The sequence below is a fragment of the Oryzias latipes genome, chromosome 10 (genome assembly GCF_053564925.1).
Source record: "Oryzias latipes strain Hd-rR chromosome 10, Olatipes_Hd-rR_3.1".
NCBI classification, from domain to species: domain Eukaryota; kingdom Metazoa; phylum Chordata; class Actinopteri; order Beloniformes; family Adrianichthyidae; genus Oryzias; species Oryzias latipes.
In genome coordinates this window covers 21611979-21639974 of record NC_136246.1, presented here as the reverse complement: position 1 = coordinate 21639974, position 27996 = coordinate 21611979, and the positions used below count along the sequence as shown (strand labels likewise).

The 27996-nt window shown below is 40.4% G+C and overlaps 1 protein-coding gene and 1 long non-coding RNA gene across 2 annotated transcripts; one reads left to right on the top strand and one right to left on the bottom strand.

The window, feature by feature from the left end:
- Window positions 1-552: 552 nt before the first annotated feature.
- kctd12b (potassium channel tetramerisation domain containing 12b) lies at window positions 553-27333 on the bottom strand. The gene is made up of 2 exons (XM_004073355.5): window positions 25956-27333; window positions 553-1520 (listed from the first exon to the last, which is right to left on the bottom strand). Exons 1-2 carry the CDS (start codon window positions 26794-26796, stop codon window positions 949-951), a joined length of 1413 nt encoding a protein of 470 aa, XP_004073403.2. The 5' UTR covers window positions 26797-27333; the 3' UTR covers window positions 553-948.
- LOC144994902 (uncharacterized) lies at window positions 9418-11057 on the top strand. The gene is made up of 3 exons (XR_013658590.1): window positions 9418-9615; window positions 10433-10546; window positions 10850-11057. It is a non-coding gene; the product is annotated as an uncharacterized LOC144994902 (long non-coding RNA).
- Window positions 27334-27996: the final 663 nt, after the last annotated feature.

Here is a 27996-nt window from a genome sequence, read left to right as displayed (position 1 = left end):
ATGGAATAGAAAATGTTACTTAGGAATTGTTGCCATCATTTTTCACTTTTTCTAGGCCATGCTCAGCAGACCCTGCATCCCTTCAAACACAAGAAAATGTACAGAAATGTATTGGAGAAGACTTCAGCCCAGCAAATTATCTAAATATATTCAAGAATCCAAAAAGTTCACAGTGGATAGAAAAGACAATTGGACTCCTTTGATTTTAAAACTGAATCGCATCTTTTCTACAATGGAGACACAAAATGGGGACACCTGGCAATTCATTAGTGATGCTGGATGAGCACTTTATGCAGAGAAGATAGAAGAACAACTGGCTCTGTGCTTTGGTTCATGTAGTCATTACTGTCATGATTATTCTACATTTAGGCTGCCTGTAATTACCAACGCTTTTTTCTGGTTCACTCCATTCTTTCTCTTAATTATTTTCCTTGGCGAGCTTGAAGATAATCATAAAAAGAAGCAACCCGCTCGGCTTCTAGGAGAGAGATGGAGAGACTTTGAAGTCATGCTGTTCATATTTATGAAGTGAAATGGTTGAGATTAGCAGCATACATTTCAGTCATTTCTCTTTTATTTTACATCATTAAGGTCAAATGTTTTACAACTTCATGCTTTTTTCAGCTGTTTGATAACCTGAAAATAAACAAAGAGCAAAGATCAGTATTTATTGACATCAGTATGCTTTAGTGGAATATAAAAAAATATGAAAACAGTTGATGTATGTCTAACAATCACTGCTACAGTTGTTTTTTGGCTTGCAATTAAATGCAACGTAACATCTCTGTGTCATTGCATTTGTGGGATCACTAGAATAACTCTGTCTAAGCATTACACTGTATCAAACAAATCAGTTCTGCTGACATGCAAAGGATTATTGGAGCTTGAAAAAGACTTGCTGACACATGTTGCTACTTTGTGCAGCATGCTGTGTTAAAACTGTGTTCTCTAAGCATTGTACTTCTTGAGTAAGTCACTCTGCCAGTGCCTCTTGCGATCTGGAAAGACTTTTGGCAAGCGGATCTTTTTGAAATCCTCGATGCATTTTTTAAGATCCTCTTCCAGCAATTTCCTCTCATCCTCGTCCTCGTTTATTCCAGACGGGGGGCCGCCGTTCTCCCTGACAGAGGGCCGCGGGAGTGTCTTCAAATTAAGAGTGGTGGGGCGCTGGGGGCTCTCGGCGGCGGGTGGCGTTGGCGGTGGCGGAGGACTGCTAATGGAAGAGGGCTTGGGTGGCAGTGGAGGCGGAACAAGGATTGGGGGTGAAGGAAGTGGAAGGTCGGCGACATCGAGGGCAGGGAGGGGAGGGGGAGGGGGTGGCGGGGGTGTTTGAGGAGGAGAAACTGACTTTTGAAGGTCAAACGTTGTGATGCAGCTAGTTTCTGGAAGGCTTTGAGTCCGACCCGTGCAACTGAGTTCCACTGTGGCTGATTCAGTGGGATTGGCGTGTTTGGGTGATGCCACTTCATCAGGTACTGGAGGGTCAGAGGTCACTACTTTGGAAGCTGCTAAGGAAGAACCTGCAAGGAAAGCAAAGAATTGTGTGTCTGAGAGAGGATTCATTCTTAGCATAATACTTTTCACCCAAAAGATTGTTCAAAGAACTTTTGATATCCTATTGGCGAGATCCTGTAGCTAAGATGATGGACCCGACTGGCTTAGATGATTCCTATTAGGTTTGTGACACTGGATAGATCAGTAATTGTGGTTCTGTGCAAAGATCTGTCAAAATCTCAGCTGGTTGTGGTCATTTCTAAAAGTCTAGCAGTCAGTGAAAGAAATATATTGGTAGACTAAATAACTCAAGGAATTCACACTAAAGAAAAGACTTTCTATCACTATGCAGTACTATGCAGAATAAAAGTTAAAAAAAATACAAAATAAAAATTGCATATTTTTCTAATAAAGGGCTGGGAGGTGTGTAAAAGTCTAATTGCTTTACAGGAATAGATTTAGTTCCATTTTAACCAGCACTTCCGTTTGCTCTTAAAAAATTACATAATTCGTCTTTCTTGGGCAAGTAAATACCAGTTTTAGCTTTGCTGGTACATTTATATCATTGACATCTGTTTGCACTATGCATTTTAGCGCCTACTTAGTTTCCGGTTGAGCTTTTTACCATTTTAAGACTTTTTTTTTAAACTTTAGGTTTTTCAAATGTTATCTGCTTCTCAACAACATTCTTGCTTAAGCTAAGCTAAATACTGTTTAACATCATTTTAGGGGCTTTAAAGTTCCACTCCAATCATTTTTTGAGCTATTTTCTACGCGTTTCCAGTGATCTTTTAATTATGATTATGCCGTTTTTAGACAAAAGCAAAAAACCTGTCGTTTTTCAGAACATAGTCTCTGCAGAGCAGCAGTAGTTCATTAGAAATTCATCTCTGATTTGTGGATGGAACTGCACAGAGTAAGCCACTTCCTGTCATCCTTCTGTTCACATTCTTTCTGGCGAGCTTACAGCCCCTTAAACTCCCAAACCTAACAATAATGGTGCAACAAAAGATGGCGAGCAGTATTGGAGCTATCCAGCTGTACAGTTTTGAGTCAGATCCCAGCTGGGACAAGGAAAACAAATGTCCTCTGTCATCAAAAAAATGCGACAAAAACATGTCAAAAACACCATTTTCACTGGAGTGGGTCTTTAATGAATCAAAAGAAAGTATAATTCGATTTTAAATTACTATGTAATTGTCATATCAGAGTAACAGGAGTATGAAACAAAACTGACAGTCATCATTAAGGCTTCCAAGAATTTTCTCAAGCGGGGACGTGGGGTCACAAGACTGACAGAAGTAGAAATCATTCAACAAAAAAACGCCATGAAAGAAAAACAAGAAAAAAAATGAAAGGAGAAGAAAAATCCTTTTATTCAATTTGTTTTGGTTTTTTTGCAATTCGCCTTCCCTTTGGCTTGCATGCATAATATATTGGAGAGTGACTGAGTGGAAGGCGTGAAACCTCCTGACTTGTCAAACCATTTTTCATGGGATGTTGATTTTTCATCTCATCTCTGTGTGAGAACACCGTTTGCAGCTGGGCAATTTCGCAGAATAGACAGAGAGTGTTGTGTAGCTCAGGTAGCTCTTGGTATTTGAAAGGCTGTGTAATTGCTGTTTTCTTAGAGACCAGTGAGTGAGTAATCAGCTTCTAGCCTCCTTTTACATTTTAGAGTCTAAAAGGCCGTACAGAACCCCAGAATGGAAGAAATTTAACTGATATCCAACTAAAATGAATACATTTCACCTCAATTTTTGCTTTTAAACTCTCAGTCCTGACTTGAAATGCAAATCCAGACATCAGTGAATAACAAACCCCAATAATATGAGGACCCGAGGGCCCGTGCAGCACGTCAACCTGTCTTGGATAGCTGGAAAAGCTGCTTGTGTCAAGCAAAAGTGGCACAGATTATTCTCCCACTGACACGGAACACTTAAAAAAAAAAAAACTCACAGAGTGCTCAGTTCAGTGCATGATAGCACGTGAGGATCGTCTCTGTGCAAACGTGAGCCTTTGCGTGAATGTGTGCGTTCTAATACTGGGCACAAAACGGAATTTGAATGAGATTCAGTCAGAGCAAAAGGAGGAAGATGCAGGGAGAGGAGGAGTCGAAGGAAAATGGTTCTGTGCCAGACGATTGTTTGATGCGTATAGTGTCTAATGAATACGTGTGTTTTAGAGCTGCCTGGATGTGGGAGTGTGGGGGCTTAGCAGTGTTGCAGAAGTAATCCACTTGGGGGGGTGGGGGTGGGGGGTTTGGCTCCATGCTATCCTCCTCTGTTAAGCCTTATGGAGGAGAACAGTTACGGAGTGCACTCAACTCTTATCCCCGGGCCACTTCTCCAGGGATATATGCGAAAGCATTTTCACGCACAGCCATCCTGCTCTCCTGCTCCCTCATTCTCTCTCTGTTACTTTCCCACTCCCCCATCTGCTTACTGGGACTCAACCTTTTTTCCCCACATTATTGCTATGATAAACAACTCCAATGAGCTGCTGGATGTTAACACCTTTTTGGATTTGACAGGGCGTCCTCTGTTTATGATGCTTACACTCGAGCCGCCCACAAAACACACAGAGAGACCACACGAATAAAACACTAACATGGAACTAAAATCGATCTGCTGTTAGGTGTGGGAAATGCAAACAAACTAAAAACCTATTTGAAATGCATTTGGCCTATGAAGCAGAACATGAAACCAATGTGGAAGACTGATTGACTCAAATTAAAGTTCATATACACTCACCGGCCACTTTATTAGGCACATCTGTTCAACTGCTAATAATCAGCCAATCACATGGCAGTAACTCAATGCATTTGGGCAGGCAGACATGCTTCAGTTCAAAGCAAGCCTCAGAATGGGTAAGAAAGGTGATTGAAGTGACTTTAAACGTGGCATGGTTGTTGGTGCCAGACGGTGTAGTCTGAGTATTTCAGAAACTGCTGATCTACTGGGATTTTTCTCCCACAACCATCTCCAGGGTTTACAGAGAAGGGTCCGAAGAAGAGAAATATCCAGGGAGAGGCAGTTCCGTGAGCGTAAATATCTTGTTGATGCTAGAGGTCAGAGGACAATGGACAGACTGGCTCCAGCTGATGGAAAGACAACAGAAACTCAAATAACCAGCACTGGTTCCAATCGAGGTCTGCAAAAGAGCATCTCTGAACGTACAACACAGCCTACCTTGAGGCAGATGGGCAAAAACGTGGTCTGATCTGAGGAGTCTCCATTTCTGCTGCAACATTCAGATGGTATGGTCAGAATTTGGTGTCAACAACATGAAAGTATGGATTGTGTCAATGGTTCAGACAAGTGGTGGTAGTATAATGGCAGTTACAATGGTAGTTATTGAGCATGATTACAACACCACTGTAGCGACTAAACCAAACAGTCGCTGAGAGGCTGACGCTGGGTGGGTCCGGGTTTTGAATGACGCGCTCAAAAACCATAGAGCATGACGAAGTTTGTATTTTTGCTGGTTTTAATAATGGAAAATGAAGGTAATTGCATCCACTTGTAATATTATGATCAAAAATAGAAAAATCGGTAACACTTTATAATAACTATCTGTTATAGCTAGTCAACAAATCATTAATAAAATCTTACTTATTGAGCAATAAATGACTTGCTAAATAACTGTTAACAGTTAGTTAAGGATTTATAAATGTATCTTATAGATAGACAGCAGATAACTAACAAGCTTTTAGTTAGTGAGCTATAAATGACTTGTTACCCGTATATTCATGAGTTCTAACTGTACCTTATTAATTAGCCAGATGATGAAGAAACTGTTAATAAATTACTTACTAATGACTTATTAAGAATCAGTTAATACTTTAAACATGTTACTAGGACGTTATTATAAAGTTGCAGCTATTCCTCGTTTCTTCGCTATTTGTAAATGAGGATCAATTCCAACTTTATAATAACGTCCAAATAACATTTACAAGCTAATAACTAACGCTTAACTGGTATATTAACTCACACTTTACAGGTCAGTTGTTAATAGTTTAACCATCTGCTAGTGAAGCTTTGTTGAAAAGCAAATGGGTGGGACAATTTCAAGGTACAAAAATATGTAATATTCAAAATATCAGATGCTTTATCTCATCCTTCTTTCACTAATAGCTTTTTCTGTTTACCGTACTTGACCAAAGAAACACCACAAGTTAAGTGTTGAACACTGTTTATTCCTTTTCCACACATACTGAGTCGTCACATGGCAGATCAGCAGAATAAAACGGAATTTTAGAACTTTTTGAGCAGAACAGAAAAAAACAAATGAATCTATAACAAGCCATTGGCACTTTTGCTGTAGAAAAATTAGAACTCAATATATTTGGTCAACCGGACCTGAGCAACACTGAACTACTCTGTGACACCATCCCGCAGTGTTTCAATACCTAAGCTTTCCTGGACAGAGGAATCAGTTTTCCCTTCTTCTTTTGATGTTCAACATCCCTCAAAAGGTTTGGATCACTATTTATCACTTCCAGACATTTTTTTGAAAAGTCCTGAAGTCGTTGCTGTGGCGTGTGGGCACCCAGTAACTCCTTATATGTCTTTGGGGCCACCACAGCCAATTCACAGATCGGAGCATTGCTGACAATGGTGTTTCGGTCAACACCGACCTTCTGATATGCCAAACTCAGCTTTCTCCCTTTCTTGTAAGCCTTTAGGACTTTCTTGTATCTCTTGATGACCTCTTGAGGATGACGTGCTGAAACAGATAGAAATTTAAGTACAACAAACATACAATAAGTGAATAAACACAGGGACACAAACACAGATACTATGCGGTTGCAAAAAGGGATGAAGACTACACAAACAAGGCAATTGGAGAGTTCACAATACTATACCCACCAGGACATACATTTAAAACATTTTTTCACACAAAAACAGAAAGAAAGCTAGACAGACATAGAAAAAGATAGATACAGACAAACAGAGACACAGAGAGACAGATGTGATGTCTCCATGCTCGACACCCTGACACACATGAGGGGAGTGGCCTTTTTGCTGTCCTGTCTTTACGCTTACCTCTTCGCCTGCTGTGTTCCCTTTTTGTCTTCTTTTTCTTTCTTTTGTCCTTTTTTTTTTGACTCCGGTGGCGGTGCTTTTTTTTTGTTCTTGCGTTTTTTCTTCAATTTCTGATCTGAAAAAGCAGTTGATGAGGTGCTGGATGAAGAGGAGCTGAATGAAGTGGAGCTGGATGAACTGGAGCTGAATGAACTGGAGCTGGATGAACTGAAGGACGAAGAAAAAGAAGATGCACCAGGAGATGTGTTGGCCGAGGAAAATGACTCAGTTGTCCCACTGTTATCTGTGTGAACAACATGATAGAAAACACAATTCAATTGTTAATTTGAAATTATTACCTATGATAATACAAGTCCACTCGCATACATTCTTTTAACATTTGCATTTCCCAAGACTTACTATTTAATTAATCAGCATCACTGTGGGTCATCAGTTGAACAGATGTGTTTGCTGTTAATCGATGCTACAAATAGGCTATTATCTTTTAGGAACTAACTGTGCAATAACACACTTGTGTTCCAATAGACCTGGCCAATAAATTAATTTGATCAATTAATTCAAATTTGTAGTTCAAGATTTTCCCATTTTTTTGGGAGAATCTGGCCTCTATTTACCCAGCACTCTGCTTTCTTGGAGTAAATCTGTCCTTGTTTTCTCTGCATGTTTTAGTTAGAGTTTCCAGTTGCATGACATTAAAAATGTCTTCATGCCATTTACAAATTACTTTTAGATCATTTCATTTTCTTAAAGTTGTCATTCTCGTCAGCTGGTCCAGACTACAGTTGATCTTGTGGGCGATGCATGGGGGTCTTTTTAAGTGACATGTTTTGCTGCTGTGCTAAAGGAAACAAAAACAACTTATTTGTGATAGGAAATGAAACACATTATTGATGGTGGCTGGTGAGTCAAAAAATAAAATTTGGTCACTGTGGTGGTGACTTTAAACTTGGAGCATCAAATCACACGCAGCAAAATCCGTTTGATGGTCGTTAGCAGAAGAGGGAGTATGAGGACAACCTAGACAAAGTTTTTTTTTTTTTGGCCATAGCGCCGAGCTCCATGTTTTGATGAGGGCCTTCTCACAGTTAAATGTTGCCCTTTCTTTCCCTTAATATATATATTTTACAAAGCACCAAAGTATTATTGCCAGGTGTGCAGTCCTGTTTCAAACAACAAACAAAACTGTGGGCCCACTTACTTTGACCAACTTGTTGGCAGAGGGAGTCTCTCTCCTTAGTCAGGTCACTGATTTTTTTGGTGACTGTGTGCTGCTTCTTCTTCTTGGCCTCACGTTGTTTAAGCTCTTTCTTCTTAAAATGCAGAAATGCTGTTGGAGCTACAGTTTCCTCAGTATCTGAAATGATACCATAAAGAACAAATTCTAATTAGAAAAGCCAGGTTAGGGTAAATGTATAAAATATGACCTTTAAAAATAATGTTTTGATGTTCTGAAGGGTTAATATTATACAAATATCATACAAGAACGGCAGAAGAGCTTAGATAAAATCCACCAATAAGCGAATTAACAAGAAATGGCTAATGAAGAGCAAACCTTCATTAGCCAAATGTTGCTCTTAATTTTACTCCTCCATCGTCAAATTTGGTCATATTTGGCACCTAGTGAGTTTTTAATTTTGGACCCCGCCTGCATACTTTTATCCTTGGAGTGTTTTTCTTGTTTCTAAACTGGACGCTGATGTTTCTTTAGATCCTTTGTCCATTTTTCACAACCTGGTATAGACTTTTCTGTCTGTCAAATACCCAGAGTCATGATGAGTGAGATGATGGAAACAAATTCACTTTGATGCAGACTCGTCTTTTTCTCTGCTTCCACTTTTCATAAAATCCAGTAAACCCAATAAATTACATTAATTTATGGATAAAAACTATTTTTTTATTTAGAAAGCAGCTGCTGGTTTGTTGCGGGATCTGGAGTCATAAGCGGTGTCTGAGCTCCTCCCCGGCTCTGTACCTGTTCAGATGTTCACGTCCTCTGCAGCCAAGTTGGTTTGCCCCGCGCGTTAACCCCCCCCACACACACACACATACGCGCGCGCCGCGCACATGCGTACGGGCTGCTCCAGTGTATTCTTCACAGAGTGCAAATACTGTAATTACAACAAGTACACACGACAGTAAGGGTGCCCTTGCGCACATTTCATTAACTTGGACGTGGAAATGAGCGGTTTTAGTCTAGAAAAACTGCGGGGGGGGGGGGGGGGGGGGTACATTTTTGGGGTGCTCGTGGCACGAGTCGTGCAGGAAGATTGTGCCCTAGCCAGTGGCTTCACTAATATGGTTGAATTGTGTAAAACAAATCAATGACTCCGATGTTTAATCAATCTCAATCAAGCTTCTTTTCATTGAAAGAAAAGATAACACGTTTGCTTACCGACACCGTCATCGTCCATGTGCACATCCGGCTGGTCCACAGTTGAAGTTTCCCTCTCCTTCGAAATTCCCGCTGTTGACTTTTTCCTATTTTTTCCGACAGTACCTGGATTTATCGCGGTAGTTTGCGCATTCCCGCTGGGGTTGGACATTTTACCAGACCGTGTGTTCATCTCTATGCCTTGAAATCAATTTAAAGAACTTGCTACGTGACTCGTGAGTGAAGGATGGGCGCATCTGTCTAGGTTGTCGCCGACTGCAACTAATCAAAATGGGCCTACAACGGTGATTGACAAGTTGATAACCAGCCGATATGATGGGGGAGGCCGCATGGCACCGCCCTCAGCCCATGAATACGAATATGATTGGCTTGGTTTATCCTCATCACACCGATTTATTATAGTTTGCAATTCAAACGTAATCTGGCGGGAGTTAGTCACTGAAGCCAAGGAATAGTGTGGTGAGTGCGCGGAAAAACGGAGGATAAGAAAACTAAAATCATGCCTGGTTTAGCCACTGAGCTAAGACAGCTTATCGAAGGAGAAACTAAATCTACAAGGAGACACAAAGTCTTAATCAAATGGCTGCAGAAGAAAAGACTTCTAAGAAGACGGATGAGATGCAAAGAATGCAAACACAAGATGAAATTCAGGGAATCAGTCTGTGTGGATAACTATGCATGGTAAGTTTCTTTTTATTGAATAAAATGACAACACACATTGATAATTTGTTAAAGAATTTCTTGTGAAAATTAAATCTATTTATTGTGCTAATAAAAGGGCATCTTAACTCATGTTAAGATTAAGGGTAAACATGCTGACTATTGTCCTTCTTGCCAAATTTTTGAAAATCATAATACATTTTTTTAACTCCTCAATTTATAACCATCTGCCTTCTGCCCCTGAGGTAGTAAAGTTGAATTTCGGGATTCATCAGCTGAGTCATCAGTTGGGCAGCTTCTGTCCCGATGACTCAGAGCTTCAGTTTCAATCAGTTTACTGATTTCAACATGGCGGCGCCTGTCTCAGGAACAGTGGTGCACCTCGTTTCGTCCATTGTTTTTACAGTTTATGAGTTAACGTCAGTGTCAATCACAGATCCAAACCATATCTCCCCAGCTCAGCCTACCTTCACCAGCCCCACTCCTTTTTTTTGTTTGTTTTGCATTTTTCAAATCATGGGCTGAGAGTGGAGTCAGCATTCAACTGCCCTGTTGGGTTACCCTTTAATTTCTAGATACACACTACTATAAACTACACAATGTACATGATTACAATACGCTAAAAGGCTGTGCATATCTGCTATAAAAAATAACAACACCATTGAAATATATTAATGTATATGTTATTGGGGTTCCTTGCACTAAATATTTCTAGTTGGGCTTTATGGCCAAATACACATTACTTTGGGGGGTCCTTGACTTGAACACAGATTTAGAATCACTGCTTTGGCCACTACCTTGGCCTATGTCATAAGTATTTTTATTTGTATATTTTCAGGATTTGCAAACACCACAGCCACAAAGGAAGGAAACTGAAGAGGTCTGTTAGACACAAATCTATATTCAGCAAATCAAAGGTCTCCCTCTTCAACTGGATGCGGTTTCTCTACAGGTACACTATTGCATTGGTATATTATTTTAGAATGTCTGTCTTTGACATAAAGTGTTTATTTCTATAGAAATACAATATAACTATGCTGCCATAAACAATACTTGGAGACTGTACTTACTAAAATGTTGCTTTTCATCTTATGTAGCATCTCTAGTCATGAAGATAGGTGATTGGAGTTATTTCACTTCTGTGATTTATTTTGCTAAAAGTTGTAATTTACACCTTAAATTTTTGGATTTTTTGTCTATCAAACCAAAAAGGAGACAAGAACTGTGGTGTAATAATAATTTGCTCTTTCATTAGATTTGCACAAGGCCTGCGCCTACGTCAAGTGGACATGATAAGTGACGACATTTCTGGGAGCTCAGCAACACTGTCCAAGATGGCTCGAAAGCTGCGAGATGTTTGCACCACTGCAATGGACAGATATCAGCAAGCAAGAGGCCAGTACATCGGGGGGCAGGAGCAGTTTGTCACAGTTGATGAGAGCCACTTTAGACATAAAAGAAAGGCAAGCAGCAATCACTATTATGTAATAATGCAAATATACAAATTATTGAATGACAGATATTTTTTTTGGTTTGATGAAGAATAATTCCTAATATTTCATGTTTTCAACAGTATGGACGGGGACGAATGGCTGGTGGGTGGAAGAGGAAGAAGTGGGTGTTTGGGATGCTAGGTGTTGACCGGAGGGGGAGAAGACATGCTAAACCTATTCTTCGCTTGGTCGAGAGAAGAAGAAGGAGAGATCTGGTGCCGCTTATAGCTCACCATGTTAAAGTAGGCTCTACAATAATAAGTGACGAATGGCGGGCTTATCACAATGCTTTACCTGAGCTAGGTTACACTCATTTCACTGTCAATCACAGTGTGTCATATGTCGATGCCCAAACAGGTGCACATACTCAACACATAGAGAGGGCCTGGAGAACAGTTAAGGAAAATGTGTGGAGACTCAGGGGAAATCGTACAGAAGAGTTACTGTTAGACCATCTCAGAGTTATTGAATGGCATGAGTGGCTTGGCCGTCAACATCGCAAAGGGCCGCTAGGACGGGTAATCCATGACATTGCTGTGATGTATGGACATTAAAAGATCTGTTTGACCAGCGTTCTGCTCAAAAAGTTCTAAAATTCCATTTTATTCTGCTGATCTGCCATGTGACGACTCAGTATGTGTGGAAAAGGAATAAACAGTGTTCAACACTTAACTTGTGGTGTTTCTTTGGTCAAGTACGGTAAACAGAAAAAGCTATTAGTGAAAGAAGGATGAGATAAAGCATCTGATATTTTGAATATTACATATTTTTGTACCTTGAAATTGTCCCACCCATTTGCTTTTCAACAAAGCTTCACTAGCAGATGGTTAAACTATTAACAACTGACCTGTAAAGTGTGAGTTAATATACCAGTTAAGCGTTAGTTATTAGCTTGTAAATGTTATTTGGACGTTATTATAAAGTTGGAATTGATCCTCATTTACAAATAGTGAAGAAACGAGGAATAGCTGCAACTTTATAATAACGTCCTAGTAACATGTTTAAAGTATTAACTGATTCTTAATAAGTCATTAGTAAGTAATTTATTAACAGTTTCTTCATCATCTGGCTAATTAATAAGGTACAGTTAGAACTCATGAATATACGGGTAACAAGTCATTTATAGCTCACTAACTAAAAGCTTGTTAGTTATCTGCTGTCTATCTATAAGATACATTTATAAATCCTTAACTAACTGTTAACAGTTATTTAGCAAGTCATCTATTGCTCCATAACTAAGAGTTTATTAATGATTTGTTAAGATTTTATTAATGATTTGTTAACCAGCTATAACGGATAGTTATTATAAAGTGTTACCGAAAAATCAAGGGAAAAGCACAAAAGCGTATGAAGCGTATAAAACGCATAAAGCGGTCAACAAAAAATAAGGCAACCCAGCTCACCCCCCCTTCCATCTTACACAGGGAAAAAACCACAGGTGAGTTATAGTCAATTAAGGTCACCGCCCACAACCATGTGACCCACCAGCTGATTACCTACACAATAACCTATAATCAAAAAACAAATCTATATTCATTTAACATAAGAAAGAACACACTTAATTCATGGCACCTACAACCACGGTCTACCTGTGTTTAAGTTCTGAGGACAGAAGGAATCCAACCCGGTACTAGCAAGGTGCCAACAATAAAGTAGCCGGTAAGTATATGGGAAACTTTGCAAATAAATTGTGCTGCTTAAAGAAGCGTACCTTAAAAATGTCATCATGCCATTGGGACAGAATGACAGTCAGCAGTAGTAAGTCGTTAGTCAGTTCCTTTTGTCTCAGGTGAAAATTTGTAAAACTGCCAATGGAACAAATGGGAGATGTTGGCAGTGATCCCTAACTCTCTGTCACCAAGAGTCTACACACATTCTAAACCCACTTAAGATTTACCAATCATTTACTCCTGCAGCTTCAGTTCACTTAGTGTGCATGCAGGGTTTTTGTTTGCTCTCTCATGTAATCAAACACTCTGAAAGCAGGTGAAACCGTTTACAATACAGCGAGAAGGTGGAGCCAGCACATGTAAAACTGAGAGGTGTATTTTTATGTCAGAAATATGAAACCTGCAGCTCTTTTATCCCTCCATTATGCCTATTTGGTTCTCAAGAAAAATGCTAACACAATTCTTTTTTTTTTTTATTGGTCCGTAAAAAACTGGTCCAAACTTGCCTGGTGCCACAACCTGCACTAAAAATCCCAATCAATAAGGAGAATTTCAGCTGTCAAATCCCATAGCCAAGCCACTTTTATTTTATCTTACTACCCCAAATGTCAAAAGCACAGTTTAAATACTTCATTAGGCACCAGAAAGATTTAGCTAACAGAACAGGTGATCAGAACCTATTATGTTTAGTATGGTACTTTACAGTGCCAGCAGTGCCAGTTAGCTTCTGCATCTTTTTTTTATTTCTTTAAGCCTTTTTTTTCTTTTTTTAAACAGTGTAGAATCGATCTGTGGGTCAATACGTAACAACTTCCTGTTGCTCCCCTGCTGCATGAAGGTCAGAAAAATCCTCTAAAAATGCAGCGTGGTGAGTGTCTCCTGTGGATTGCCTGGGAGGCGGAGTGAAGGTCCAGGGAGTGCTTGCTACTAAGGACTCCAGGCCAGGCAGCGAGGGGCTGCAGAAACAAGCTGAATAGTCAGGAGAGAGCCACTTGCATAAAATGAATGTAATGCCTTTCTTTTAGGGCTTCCAAGAACTGCAAAGGATAACACAAACTAGTAAACAATTCCTTCGCTTTCTTTCAGGCCGTTCTGATTCACTGAACTGTAAATGAGTGCTATCAGCAAAGACTGACTTCACACTTTAGAAGTGAATTTCAATCTGGCTCAATGAGGTTGGTTGGAATTAGCTTTCCAACTTAATGATTTTTTTCTCCGGTCTGGTTAAACACTGTCTGCACATGTGGATGTATGCTCTTTGAATAGCAGTAGCTGTCCAGAAGGGTGTCAGCCCAAAGATTGAAAGCGTTCTTCTATTTTATTGGTTTATTTACAATTTATGAACATTTTCCATGTATTTGACCATAAGTTGTCATGCTTTGTAAGAAATATTTCTATTACCAGCTGGGTTTAGCTAATCATTTGACTGAGGCAAAGCATATTTCTCCCCGATGCAGACGAAATGACTAAATACCCGTCAGGAGAGTTTTGTTTTTATCAGTAACCATGGAAACCTGCTAATGTGGGAGCAGTGAGCGTTCCAAAACTGGCGGAGGCATTAAATAAAGAGCAAGGAGAAAGAAGTTCAGTTTCTGCCATCGATTGTCATGGGTAATACAATGCTGGCAGACAGACAGAAGCTGCAGTGAAGACCGTGTACAGTACTAAGAAAAGAAGACTGACTGCAGTGCTTGTTAACAACAGATGGTGCAATCCTGAGATGTACAAGCAACTCTGCCACTGGATGTTGAAGTGGTTTATGGGAGTTTTTGTCTATGCCGTAAAATGGCGGTGTTCACTTTCGTGTTGGAGGTCAACCCGCCATGTGACATCATTTAGGTTGCTGCCATACCAACACAATACTGCAGTGTCTCTGAGGTTCTCAGACATGCTTTTCTGTGTGCCAAGTATCACTTCAGTGCCAGAGCAGCTTTTTTTTTTATCATGCTTTTTGCAACAATGTAATTTCCCTTTAGGGGGTTAATTAACCTCTTTTTTGAGCTCAGCTCTGTGATCATCCAAAGGTTAAACAACTAATTTAAAATAAATGATGCTGGAATTAATATTGCTTTATAAACAAAACTTTTTTAACGGAGTGCACTTGCATAAGTAACTTCAATAGGTCAGTTCAGAGATGTCTGTGAATGTTTTTTTTTATTTCATCCTTGTCATGTTATCACAGGATTTTTGTTTTTAAGGGCCGCTGGGCCTTTACGTGTCATCGTCTGAGAGACGCCTCAAGTTTCACCTTCTAAGGAGCAGAAATCCAGCTTTTTCAAAGATGGCTTATCTTTCATGTAACAGATAATCTCCTCTTAATCTATTTCCAAAAACAGCTGCAGTATCACCTCAGTTCAAACAACATTTTAGGTTGAAAAAAATGCTTATTAACATGTTTTTCAGTTTGAAAAGTTTGAAAGCTTAAAAATTGTGAATGGTGACTATAAATGATCAACAGCCACTGAATCACCTTGACTGTAGCTCTGTCGATCTGCCTGCGGGCAGATTTTAAAATTCAGCGTGGTCACTGACAGGTGTTGCGGCCCAAGGATGGAGAGGCTGGTACAGAGGAGGACATTGTCATCTCCATGGTAACGCCACAATGATGTGCGGGATGCGGAGCATCCATGAATGCATGGTAATGTGTCTGACAGAAAACAGCACTTAACTGTGAAGCCATACATGGCTCCATGCAATGCTTAATTGCAGCGTCGCTTTCACCGCCTACACTTTTCCCATGCTTTGTCCATGCTCCCTGATTTACATCAAACCACTACATATGGCAGCATAATGAAACAGCAATAATCTATTCTTCAGATTAACTTGACATTCTTGTGAATAAACCCCCGAAATCCCAAAGCAAAATCACCAGAGTGGCCTCAGAAGTCTCAAAGCAATTACAAATGTGCCATTCTTCATAAAGTAGAAGAAATGTATGATGTGAACAGCTGGAGACCGCAGAACTGCTTCCATGCAGAAAATGGAAGGATATTAGGATGAAGGAAAGAGGAAGAAAAGCTGGTTGAATCTGTGAACAACTCATCAATAAATAACCAACAGATGAGGTTTCTAGTTTTTTTTTTTAATGTTTTTTTTTTCAGGGTTTGCAACAACATTTATCTTAGTCGATTGTCTTGCTGATTCACCTGCGCCACATGCCTCCTCTGCATCATCCCCGTCTGGTGCTTGGCTTCCACAGCCCATAACCAACCGGCCTGAGCGAGGAATCCTGGCACTAAACTACGCCTGCAGCTTTTCTGCTGCCTGTTTCTCATTTTCAGCCACAGGCCAACTATGTACTGAACGGCAGAAACAAGGACATGGCTGACTGTTCAGATTACGGATGATTAGAGGTGCAGATTAGAACACGAGTCTCCAGATGGCCAAGGTGTATCCTATCCTAACAACTCTGCTGACAGACAACAAACTCTCACAGACTGATGAGACGAACAAAGACACAGACACTGCTTACTGACACTCCTTTACCCACTCGGAATGATTTATGACATCCAATTAAAAGATAATAAACTGCATTCATTTTCCCCCAAAATAACTTTGTTTGGGTAGCAGCTATAGAAACAAAAGTTTCATTAGATACACAGTCTGAAGACATTTGTTCTATCATTGTTTGGTTTGTGATGCAGCACACCCTTAACTTTTGAAAGTTTGGGTCAACAATCTTACACGGGATCGAACCTTTGGAAAGATGGACAAGTTGGTTCTACAGTCATGCCTTATTCCATTTATCCTAAAAATGATTTTTCAGTGTTTCAGTTTAAAACGTTTGCCAAAATGTAAGATTGGCTGATTTTATACTCCCCGGGAGACTGAGCTTCTCACCCTATCTTTAAGGGAGTGCCCATGCAGCCGTCCTACGCAGGAAGCTCACTTTGGCCGCCAGAGCTCATGATCATAGGTGAGGAATTGAATAAAGATCATTCATTAAATTGAGAGCTTTCTGGCTCAGCTCTCTCTTTACCACAACAGCCGCACAACAGCAGACACTGCACTAATCTGCCTATCAATCTCACGTTTTGATCTTCCCTCACTCATGAACAAAACCCCAAGATATCTAATCTCCTCCACCTGGGGTAGGAGCACTCCACCCACCAAGAGAGGGCAAACTACCATTCTCCAGTCAAGAATCATGGCCTCTCTTGATGTTGACATATGCAAATTGGTTGGGAGTTACAGCTTGTTTTCCAAATTCCCACTGAGATCCTGATGAAGGTTCACAGTGTTGTACGGGTTCAAGCATGTGTGGATCATCCAGTCACAGCCTCAGTGCTGGTGTTCCTTCCATGGAATTCACCCATTTATGCACCTGCACATCTTAGGTGCTTTGACACCTGACAAGAGCTAATGTGGTTCTGTGGTAGTTAGATGGAGCTGTTCCCTTTCTGGGAATCCTTCAGGATCAGGATTGTCCATCCTTCAACTGGTAGCTGGTGTTCAAAGCCAGGTGTTGATATGGTCCACTTTTGGGTGGTGTTTATCTTTTTAGTCAATCATATTAAAGATGAATGTTGCTGTTGTGTACGCCGGCTGTTTGGTCTCAGTGATGGTTGTAGTAAGGATTCCTCACGATTCCTCTCAGATGGTTCTGCATCCACGTCTCCCAAAAGGTTCTTGGTGGTATTTGGTAGTCTGCAGCAGAACTCAGTTTTGTGTGTTTTACTCTATTATTAGACACATTTTAGGAGAATCTTGGAAATCCATATGCAAAATATTCCAAATCTAAACAGTGAGATTAGGTGTAAACGTACTGTGACAGCATTTACTGTTTTAAAAAATACTGAGGTGCAAAGACAAACAGTAACTGTACTGTTCTGTTTTCATTTTGTTATATTACTTGGATGGCATTTGCTGGTGTCTGGCCTTCATTAAAGATGTTGCTGAGACATTTTAACTCCTCATTTAGAGCTCATGGATTTGGAATCAGGACTGATCTGGCTCCTGGGCTTTTGCTCAAAGGACCCTAAGAGGGGACATATTGTGTCCTCCTTTTTCTTTTTGTGTTGGCACAGTTTCAGAAGAAACAAATTAGGTGAAATTCACTGGTGAAAATACTGCCACACATGCTGTAACTTGTGTTACAACACTTCCGCGGTACAATGAATGCAGCCAAATGTGAAGTCGGTAGAAGAAAATTAGAGGAAGATGAAGAATTATAGTCTTTTATGGCCCTTAGAGCACTGCACAAACACAAACTGCTCCCTCTTTAACATGGGACACTATGCAAGGTGAAAATGTGCCACTATATCAGAGCTTTTCATTTAGATAAATGTTCTGATATACCCATTTAAGTGTCATTGCACTCTTTTGAATGTCAGTTTAAAATGAATCGCAAAAGAGAAGTTCAGCTGACTCCAGACTGATTTGCTCATCCGTTATTTCCACAGCTTCCACTCCTCTTCACTCCATTTATCATATCTCTGTTTTGGTCTCCTCTTCTGTGTCCTTCAAGCTGCTCTGGGCTCTTCATTTATTTTGTGTGCCTGCTTGAGTTATTCTGGTCTTGTCCTTTTTTTCTTCTCCCAATTTTCTTTATCTTATAATTTCCTCCAAAAGACTTTGGGTCTGGGATTATTTTCAGGCTGCTTCATTCAGTTTTCACTTGGTGATTCTGCAAACCCACAATAGCCATTTTTTCTTCGTTTCTCTGCTTTTACAGTTTGAAGAGAGATTATAGTTTAAAATCCAACAGAACTTTACAGAACAAATATTTACTTGTGGCTACATGTATTTCCATGCGAATGTTAAGACAATATTGATCTTTTAACGCTACTGCCTCCCGAACGCGGTTCGGCTGCAGCTCACCGCTCCCCCAGGGGATGGGTCAAATGTGGAGAAGAATTTCCCCATTGTGGGATAAATAAAGTATCAATTATTATTAATTATTATCATATGTGAAACATGAGATTAAGGCTTTCTTTCCTCCTCCGAGAGCCGCGTGTCTGGTGTTTGGTGGTCAACATAGTGGCTCTCTGTGATGATAGAAGTAAGGCTGAGGAGGAAGTGTACTAACATGAACATGTGCAAACGTGCAAAAAAAGCAGCAAACTTTTAAAAACAAAAGCACTGTTTTTTTGCGATATAAAGCAAACTCAAGAGCCTAAATTTAAAAAAATTAAAAATATGGATTGATTCTGATTGTGCTTACTGATGTTGAATCTTATACTCACCGGGAGACTGAGCTTCTCACCCTATCTTTAAGGGAGTGCCCATGCAGCCGGTATGCTTTAATTCAGTGGGTCACATCCTTGGTTTTCCAGTTCTGTTTGTGCAATTTTAGCACAGCAGTGAGCCGGCATGTCGACCTTTCCAATATGGCATCCAACTTTGCATACGCAACAAGCTAGCGCACCGACTCTAGTCTATATAACTCAATGTCCATAATACCCTCCATACTAAAAACTAGGACTGATCTTAAAGTAGTCTTCCTACTTTTTTTTAACAGTAAACATGACGTTACCAATTATCTGAAGTGAAAGCCTGATACATATGAAAATTTTGCAAAGGTTATTTACAAATACTTTTTGTTCTGAAGATGAAAACATGGATGGTTTATAAAGAATAAACAAAAAAAATTTTTTTTCAATGTAAAATAGTTTTAACACAATGAAATGTGGTCTATATTTGCCAATCTATGGGTGCAGTGACTTCTAAAAGAAATTGTAGAGCACTGGATTTTGGAATTGTGGATTCAGACAACTCTACAAAATGGGGAACGCCCTATATAGTGCACTATGTAGTGAGTTGTAAAGGAATTCGGACATCACCCAAGAGTTACTGTGAACGCACAAAGACTGAATGATTTATCTTTGTCTCGCTTAATGCGCCTTATATTGTTTTGTGCGCTTTATTTCACAAATTCAGAATAGACCAATCATTGACAGTACGGCCTATAATACCACCATATAGTGTGGAAAATAATAAGCTGGTGCTACACATTGACCAACAGTGCTATCAAGGTTGATGTTCACATTTGCCGGCATGCAGGTGCAAAATAGCAATTGCACTCATGTTAACATGCTGATGAGAAACCCAAAGCATGTTGTGATCTTCAAATTCCTCTTCTGCAAATTCCAAACAGCCAGCCGTCCGCCATGACTGACCTCTGTATTTGTGTGAACTTTTAACCAGTGCAAAAAAGTGCCTTAGAAAAGATAATGTATTTTTACTGGTCTCAGGAAAGTACAAGAGAAACAAAAGAAACAAAACTGAACATCAGTTACATGACCTCTACGTCGTCACAGCTCCATGTTGTCAGCCCAATCATTGTTGCTCATTTTTACCTAGCAACGTTCCGCTCTGTGTGCTTTTGTGAGTGCATGCGTTCAGGTTTGAAAATGTCACTTTGCTACTAAGCAGTGACAAGCAGTCCCCTGTTAAGCTCCTGTCTCAGTCCGGTGCTGACCCAAGCAAAACAGGGTCCAAAATATTCATCAATTTAAATAGCGTATCCTAGCCTAAGGATGAGAATTAGAAAGTAGACAAAAGCACACAACTAAGTAAAACTGATAAAGCATGAGTAAAAAATTATTTTTAGCATTTATTTGAATATTTATGAAAGTCCTTCTGTTATTTGAAACAGAAAGACTTAAAAAATTAAACAGACTTTGCTTATGAAGTTTGTAAATTTACAGGTTCTAATTGGGTTGCAAATGAGTCTGAGAATATTTTTCTTTAACAATCAAAATCAGTTTTCCTTTTTTTTAGTCTTTTTAGTTTATCTCATCAAACTAATGGTGAAAATTAATCCCAGCAACAATGAGTGCTGTGTTCAGATAATCAGGAGCGTTTTCAGACTAATCAGACCTGCAGTGGCTGACTTGTGGTTTTTGTGAAGGTTCACATAGTGTGTGAAGGTCACAGAATTACCGAGAGGCTGAAAACAATTTTAGATAAGGGCGCATTCTGTGGTCAGATAAGATTTTTGTGTTTTCGTTCAGGTGCATCTTAAATTATTAGAATAGTGTAAAAAATATTTTTCTAAAAAGTCAGTCAATTTAAAAAAAGAAACTTGAATATATTCATTCCACATATCTTGTAGTTGTAATGATTGTGACTTACAAAAACCCAAAGTTTAGTGTGTCAGAAAATTATAGTATCACAACAGACCAATCCAAAAAAGGATTGTCTTTTCCACATATATATTCGTCTTCCAAAAAGCATGAACATTTCTATGGACACAATTCTTGATTGGACCTCATTTTGAATGAATCGCGGTATCAGTGCTTAGTGGCCTGACGGTGATTAGACTGTGGCAATGAATTTTGCTCTGATGGCTCCTTCAGATCATTTGTTTGGTCATTTTCTTCTCTCTGTCAGGTTCAGGTCACGCAGGTTTGCTGGCCACTCAATCAAAGTCAGTCGTTGTCATTGAACCAGCAATTGGTACCTTTAGCATTGTGTGTGTGGGGGGTGGGCATGGGGGGAGGGGGGCATGTCCCCCTGAAAAATAAAACCAGCATCTCCATCCAGCTTGTCATCAGGACCAGGATGGACTTATTCCCTGGAAGCTACATTCACTGTAGACTTTAACCACTTAACACCGCAGCTTTAGCTCCATTGTTGACAATCTTTCTACTATCGTAACTCTTCAGCCTCTGATGCAAATAAAGTATTTCACGCAATTTCTGAAGCGAAGTAATGCAGCCTTGATGACATGCAACATTTTAAAAAATTAAAGTCTTCACGTAATCAGAGAAAGAGAAAAAAGCAGCTTTGTGCCGATATGCAACACTTTACATTAGTAATGTGTCATTGTTGGTGCAAAGCCGATATGAAAACCAGCTATGAAAAGCCACTTTTATTTGCATCAGAATCAGCTGATTCCCAGTGATTGTGTGAACGATCAAAGATTTACAGTATGTCGAAGAGCGTGTGCCATTTTGATGTCACCGGCAACAACTCCTGTGTTAAAGGGTTAAGAATCAGTGTGGACCAACACCAGCAAATAACATGGAACCTCAAACCACCACTGACTGTGGAAACATCACACTTCAAGCAAGACAGACTCTGTGCCTCTCTAGTTTTCCTCCAAACTGAGACACTTTGATTTCAAAATAAAATCCATCATTTACTTTCATCTGAGAAGAGGACTTTATGCCACCAAACAAAACCAGGTATTTTTCTTTGTCCTCCTCTTAAATTTCTAATAGTATGCTTGGATGCAGCACTCTATAAGCAACCAGCCTGTTTAGCGATGATCTTTTGTGGCTTGTTCTCCATAGCTGTCAATGACAATCTTCCCCGTGACTGCTTGACCTACTGAGCCAGACAGAGAGAGAATTTAAAGGCTCAAGAAATCAGGTGTTTTAAGTTACTTAGCTGATTAGGGCGTGACACTTTCCAAATTTAAATTTTGTCTGAAGCATTCAAATTTTCTTACAGACCTTGATTTTGGGTCTTCATTACCCATGAGCCTTAAGCAAAAATAAAAAATAAAAAAAGAAGACATTAACTAAAGGCTTTTTATATTTAAATCTATGTGTATATATTATATATAGTATTCAAGTTTCACAAATTTGAATTGGCTGGGGAAATGAAATTGAACTTTTTTACCAAACAGTCTTCGCTTACTGTATCGTGGTTCACCTTTTACATCTCTGCAGATTTATTCAGTGCGATTTTGCCTGCTTTTTTTCGACAGCCCACTGTTCTGCGTCCTGACTGGCGATGGACCTTGTCAATCAATCAATCTTCTACTCGACACTTTCTCTGTACTTAATGAGTTCGGCTTTCCTCAAAAATAGACATACCGGTTTTTCCTCATACCGAAACACGGAGGTGGAAGCATGATGATACAAAGCTGCATGAGCTTAAAAGGTGTTGTGCATGTACAGTATTTCTGCCTCACATTTAAAGTTAGCTAAAGTATGATCTAACTCGTAGAGTCCATCCTTAAACTGAGATCAATCCTGCGGTCTGGTGACACTAAAAACTTTACAGAAGAAACCTAGTGCCATCCTGCATGACTTTCAGCATCAAGGATTAAACTACAAAAGGATTTTTGCCCACTCAGATGTGTGATAGCTAATCACACCTTAACCTTAAATTTGCAGCTAAATCCCAAAGCAAGCTCAGAGGATGATAAATGTGTATGTATAGAACTACTTCACCTGACCCCTGTTTTATGATATTATATTATATTACAAAAGGGAACAGACTTTGTAAATGATGAAACATTTCCCTAAATGACCGCACTGCTCCACTAATTAGTAAATCTTGTTGTCTTGATTAAATTAACAAAAAAGGTAACAAGATTAAAAGCAATCCAGATGGAAGACGTAATTAGAGGTTCTAAGAATGACAAAAGGGCTAAAAATAAATATCAGCATTTTGGTTCTTTTTGTATCAAACTTCTCTTGCATCTATTTAGTTTTTTTACCCCAACGTTTAATCCCTTCTTCCTTTGGTGTACTTGCATCCCTTCTATCTCCTTCTAGTTTATGTTTTGTTTTGTTTTTCTAACACAGGAAGTACTGATCCTGCTGGCTCTGAGACAAGAACCATTCTAGGAAAGGAGAGGAGTCTGGCAAAGTATGTTGCCATGCAACAAAAGTACTGCAGGATCATAACATATGTCCAGTCAGTGCCTGGATGGGGGACCTGCAAAACCAAAATCTGACTCAATCAGTTCCCTGTTTTCAATTTAATCGTTATTTTTTCTTTACACCCCAAAAAACCAGAGAAACAAAACGTAAATGATTACATGTCTTTATTGTAGCACTCTGGATACAAATGAAGTACCAACATGAAAACAAATCTAGACCCTGCTTCTTCTTACACAACAACCTAAGTAGATCTGTTGCTCTTTTCAGCCACAAGTTTCACCACAAAGTTATAAAAAAGCAGTATTTCATCATGTGTGTGGCCCGCTGCTGCACTTGTTCAGTGTCGACACTTATCTCACATCTGCAGCAGAAAAATCGAAGCCACAGAGAAATTCTTGATGGTAAAGTGAGACAGCGGTTTCGGACACATATGTGTGGAATTTCCTGCATGAAGCACGTCTTTTCGTGCGTGTGCTAATGACGGATCGTGACACCGTGGCGCTGCTGTCGCATTGCCGGAGGGGCCGAGGCTGAGGAATGCTGCCTGCGGCTGTTTTTGTTTGAGGCAGGGAGACTATGCAGCATTCTACATGGTCTCTGTGGATTCGCGTTGGGTTCCGGGGAAAAATAAATCATCTTTTAATCAAGAAAGGAGCCATAGCGATATTTAATAACTTTTGTGGAAATCCGTTTCGATTCTTTCATCATTTCAGGTTTTGGGAACGTTTTATAGAATCTTTCGGTAGGAAAAAAAAGTCAGAAATGATAAAAGAAAAGAAAAAAGGATTCAATTTAATCTAAATTAATAGTTATGTGCACTTGGAATAAGGAAAAGGAGCAAACTGAAGAATAATCAATAATCATGTAGTCAAATACTGACTAGAAAGTCTTTGCTGCGTGTCCTCATTTCTAGTTTGTTCTTTAATGAAATGCTTTAGGTTAAAACAAAAAAAAAATGTGAAGGAAAAAAAGTATCTAAAGAGATGAGAAATGTGGCGCCTGAGGGAGGAACAGTGGATGTTTGAAAAATGTCCTTTAGGAGGAAATGTTGCAATGAAAATGTAATTTGGTTTAGTTGAGACTGAGCTGCGCTGTCACTGAAGGTGACAAATTTACCTGCATCAGCACAGTTCACTTATTTTTAGTCGTTCAAAATTGAATAACCCAGTTTAATGAAAATTAACAGATTTTTTTTTTACATTTTTACTCCTTTTTTTTCAGTGCAGCAACTTGGACGTACACTTCATCACGTCAAAGAGCGTTCCTTCCCAGACATTTATTATCACCTTCAAACATCAAGCTACATCTCACGTTCAATCTTTTTCTTACAGATTCCACTTTTTTCACCATCTGTATTCCCTCCATTCTCCACTCCAATCCCTGCACCTTCAGATATATTTTTTCTCTGTTTATGAATCTGAATATTGTGGATTTATTTGAGGTATATGAGGCGATTCTGAGGCTGTGCCCGGTTCCAGGTGAGTTAAGCTCTTCCCAGTCGCTAAGACCTGCCCTCACGGTGCCCTTGCTACAGTGGCGAGAAAACAATTGGCTTTGGCTGGCAGAATGGCAGCGGCATAATCCCACGCTCTCGTGTGAGTATTCACTTATACAGTAAGTGAGACACGTCATTAAATACGCACAAGCTTCAACTAATACTGAACCGAGTATTAACAACACTATTGTTATGAAGGAATGAAAGTTAAAAATGCTTTTTTAGAATTCTCTATACTGAAAAAAACAGTCAGTACATTGATATTTTTTATATTTGTGCATATGGCTTTTATATAATATTTAACCTTATATTTCCTGTTTATAAACTTGCAAATAAATGTGAAATGGCAACTTTTTCCTCTCCTGTGGCTTCTTCCAGCTTCACTCATTCCAAACTGAACAAATAAACGATGAAAGACTCTCAAACCATGTGGCACGAGACAAATTGAATAAAAACGGAAGGAAATTAGATTACACTTCTATCTTCTGTTGGGGTTGGTATGCGTCCTTCAGGCCTGATAAGATGTTCAATTATCTGCTAATTTAGTTCAGACGAACAGGAGATTTTGCTGAAGGAGGCAGCCACAGATCTGCACCGTGCATCACAGCATCTCGTTCAGCCCTTTCCATTTTGCCTTTGTGACCGATTATGTTGTCACTTGGACACTTGAGCACATTTTTTTTAACAAAATTAGTTTTTGAATAAAATGTTGTGCTTCACCAAGGCATGTGCAGTAGATATATTAGGTTAAAAAAAGGAGAAGGTTTCAGTCTCTGCAGGGAAGGATGTAGGGTTGCTGTTGCCGAGCGATGGGGACTACAACTAGAGAGAGGGCAAAAAGCTGGACCTGAGGATGACAGGAAGGAGGTTGAATTTGGGGTTGATGGGAGAAGCTGCAGCTTCAACCTGCTGAGTAGAAGAGTCAGAGCACCAGCAGCTGGATTCCGTTCATGGAGGTAAAAGCTGGAGGTTGCAAAAAGAGATGGAAGGGCACAACATCTACGGAACATCTACTAGACCAGAAGCCATCGGAGAGAAAGACAGGATGGCTGGAGGCAGGAGGGGAGGTGGGGAGGGTGAGGAGGTCTCCTGGAGACGGGGGTGAGGGGACCGGGGAAACAAAGCCGATAGTCTCACTCACGGTAGAAAACATATTCAGTGTAGCTGGTCCAGATCTTGTCGTCGGTCTGCTCATGGGCAAAGGCGCAGGTTCCTGTGGAGTTACAGGCCACCATGTGGAAGCCTGCGTCTGCCAGCTTGTCAAAGGCCTGCTCCAGAAAGGTGAACTTCAGATAGTAGCGGGATGTGTAGCGCTCAGGGGGTCGGTCGGGGTCACGGCTCTCGTTCAACGTCTCTCCGAACACCTCTTTGGCCAAGGAGGTCTTCCCACACACCATGATCCGTGCCACACGCCGGAATTTGGCATCTGTGTGGCTGTCGCGGCCCAGTGTGTACGAGCCTCGATAGCCAATGGTGATGAACCCGGAGCGTTTGCCATCCATGGCTACTGGCCCCAGACTGGAACAGGTAGCTGTAGCTCCAAGGGAGCCCAGACTGCGGACGGTATCCATCCCCGGTGAAGAGTCCTCTGGATCACTCTGACATCCCTCGTCACCAAGCGAGTTCTGCTTACTAATTTTGGGTGCCAGCTGCTTGACAAGTTCCGGCAGGTTGAAGAACTCTGCCTCCCTCTGGAGACGCCCACGCTCTGGGAAGTGGTCTGGAAGAACCAACTGCTGGTCCCTCATGTAGTCCAGGATGTAACGGAACAGGAAACCATCCCGGTCCACAAAAAAACGCCCCTTGGTGTCCCTGGCCAGACCTTTGGCAGACTTCTGACTGAACATCTCCCACAGGAGAGAGTCTGGCACACTTGTGAGGGTGGAGTAGCGGGTTATGTACACCTGACCACCAACATTGAGTTCGATTATCTCTGGGAAGGGAACCTCCTCCCCAGAAATCCCACTGTCTGGTAAAGCCATAGTCCACTAGATAACTTTGATTTTAAAAGTCTAGAACTTGCAACCTGCAGGACTCCGATGCGTTTTCCTCCCAAAAACAAACTTTGCAGTGACTGAGACTGCTCTTGTGCCTCAGACCTTTAAGCTCCTAGAGGCAGCGAAGGGGCTGAAAGCTGGTTTTGCGCGCGCGTAGAGCTTCACATAAAAGCGCACTTTCTACTCCAACTACAGGGGTTAAAGCATAGCGAAGCGCACATCCAAGTCCTTTACGCACTGTCAGATGGAGGAAATTCTCCGTCGGTCCCACATCCGATCTCCGAGCAGGAAACTCACCAATGCTCAGGAGGACTCCTCTTCTACTTTTGGCCGCTCTCTCTGGCGCAAACAGGATCCGGTGGCCCAACTTTAATTAAGCAATACATGTTGGTTAGTGACAGGCGTGATGTGCTGGCTGAGTCACCAGGTGAACAGAAGGAGCCCTCTCGTTTCCATCACTTTGGTTGGGTTTTGCCACTAAGCCCCGCGCGCGCGTGACCGCCTGTACCTCCAACTGCAGCGTAACAGGAGGATACGGCACTGCTACTGACGGATAACCACGCCCACCCGCAGTGACGCACCTCTGCTCTGAACCAGGTCAAGATGTCTCGTCCTCCAGGAATAGTTGAAGACGTCTTATCTGCATTTTTGCACGGAGTCAACCAAATGACGCCTGTCGGTTCTGTTTGAAGTTGCACTGAGATGTTCAGTTTTTAATATTTTTTTCCTTAAGAAATAATAAAAAATAAATCACGGGATTTACTGTTTTATTTATATCAGTAGTTTCATTTAAACCTATATACTTGACAAAATGTGCATTTTTAAACATGTACTCTGAGAAATATCTTAAGAAGTGATGGTGTCGTTTAAAATAATTGGGAAACAGCGACATCTAGTGTCAACTCAAAGGAAGGGAAGCCTTTGTAAAAAACAAAAGAACAAGATGAAAAATAATAAGATGAGCTCCCATATGACCTCAAACTGGGTGTGCAACGATTATTTTTAACCCATGAGAACCCATGTTACATCAGTGTAACAGAAAAATGTCAAAAATGCATTCTGTGGTCTACTTGGTTTGTGGTCAAATACAAATAATTTTATTTTTTAGGGAGAAAAAATGGGTCTGGGTTGTGATGGGTCAACAACGATTTGATTTTCATCATAATTTGTGGTTGCTGATGCAAT

Excerpts from the sequence above, each read along its gene's own strand:
- kctd12b (XM_004073355.5), bottom strand. The coding sequence starts at position 26,796 with ATGGCTTTACCAGACAGTGGGATTTCTGGGGAGGAGGTTCCCTTCCCA. Across the intron at positions 1,521-25,955 it reads CACTGAATATGTTTTCTACC|GTTCTTCCTTAGCAGCTTCC; the intron begins GTGAGTGAGACT and ends CTTTCCTTGCAG.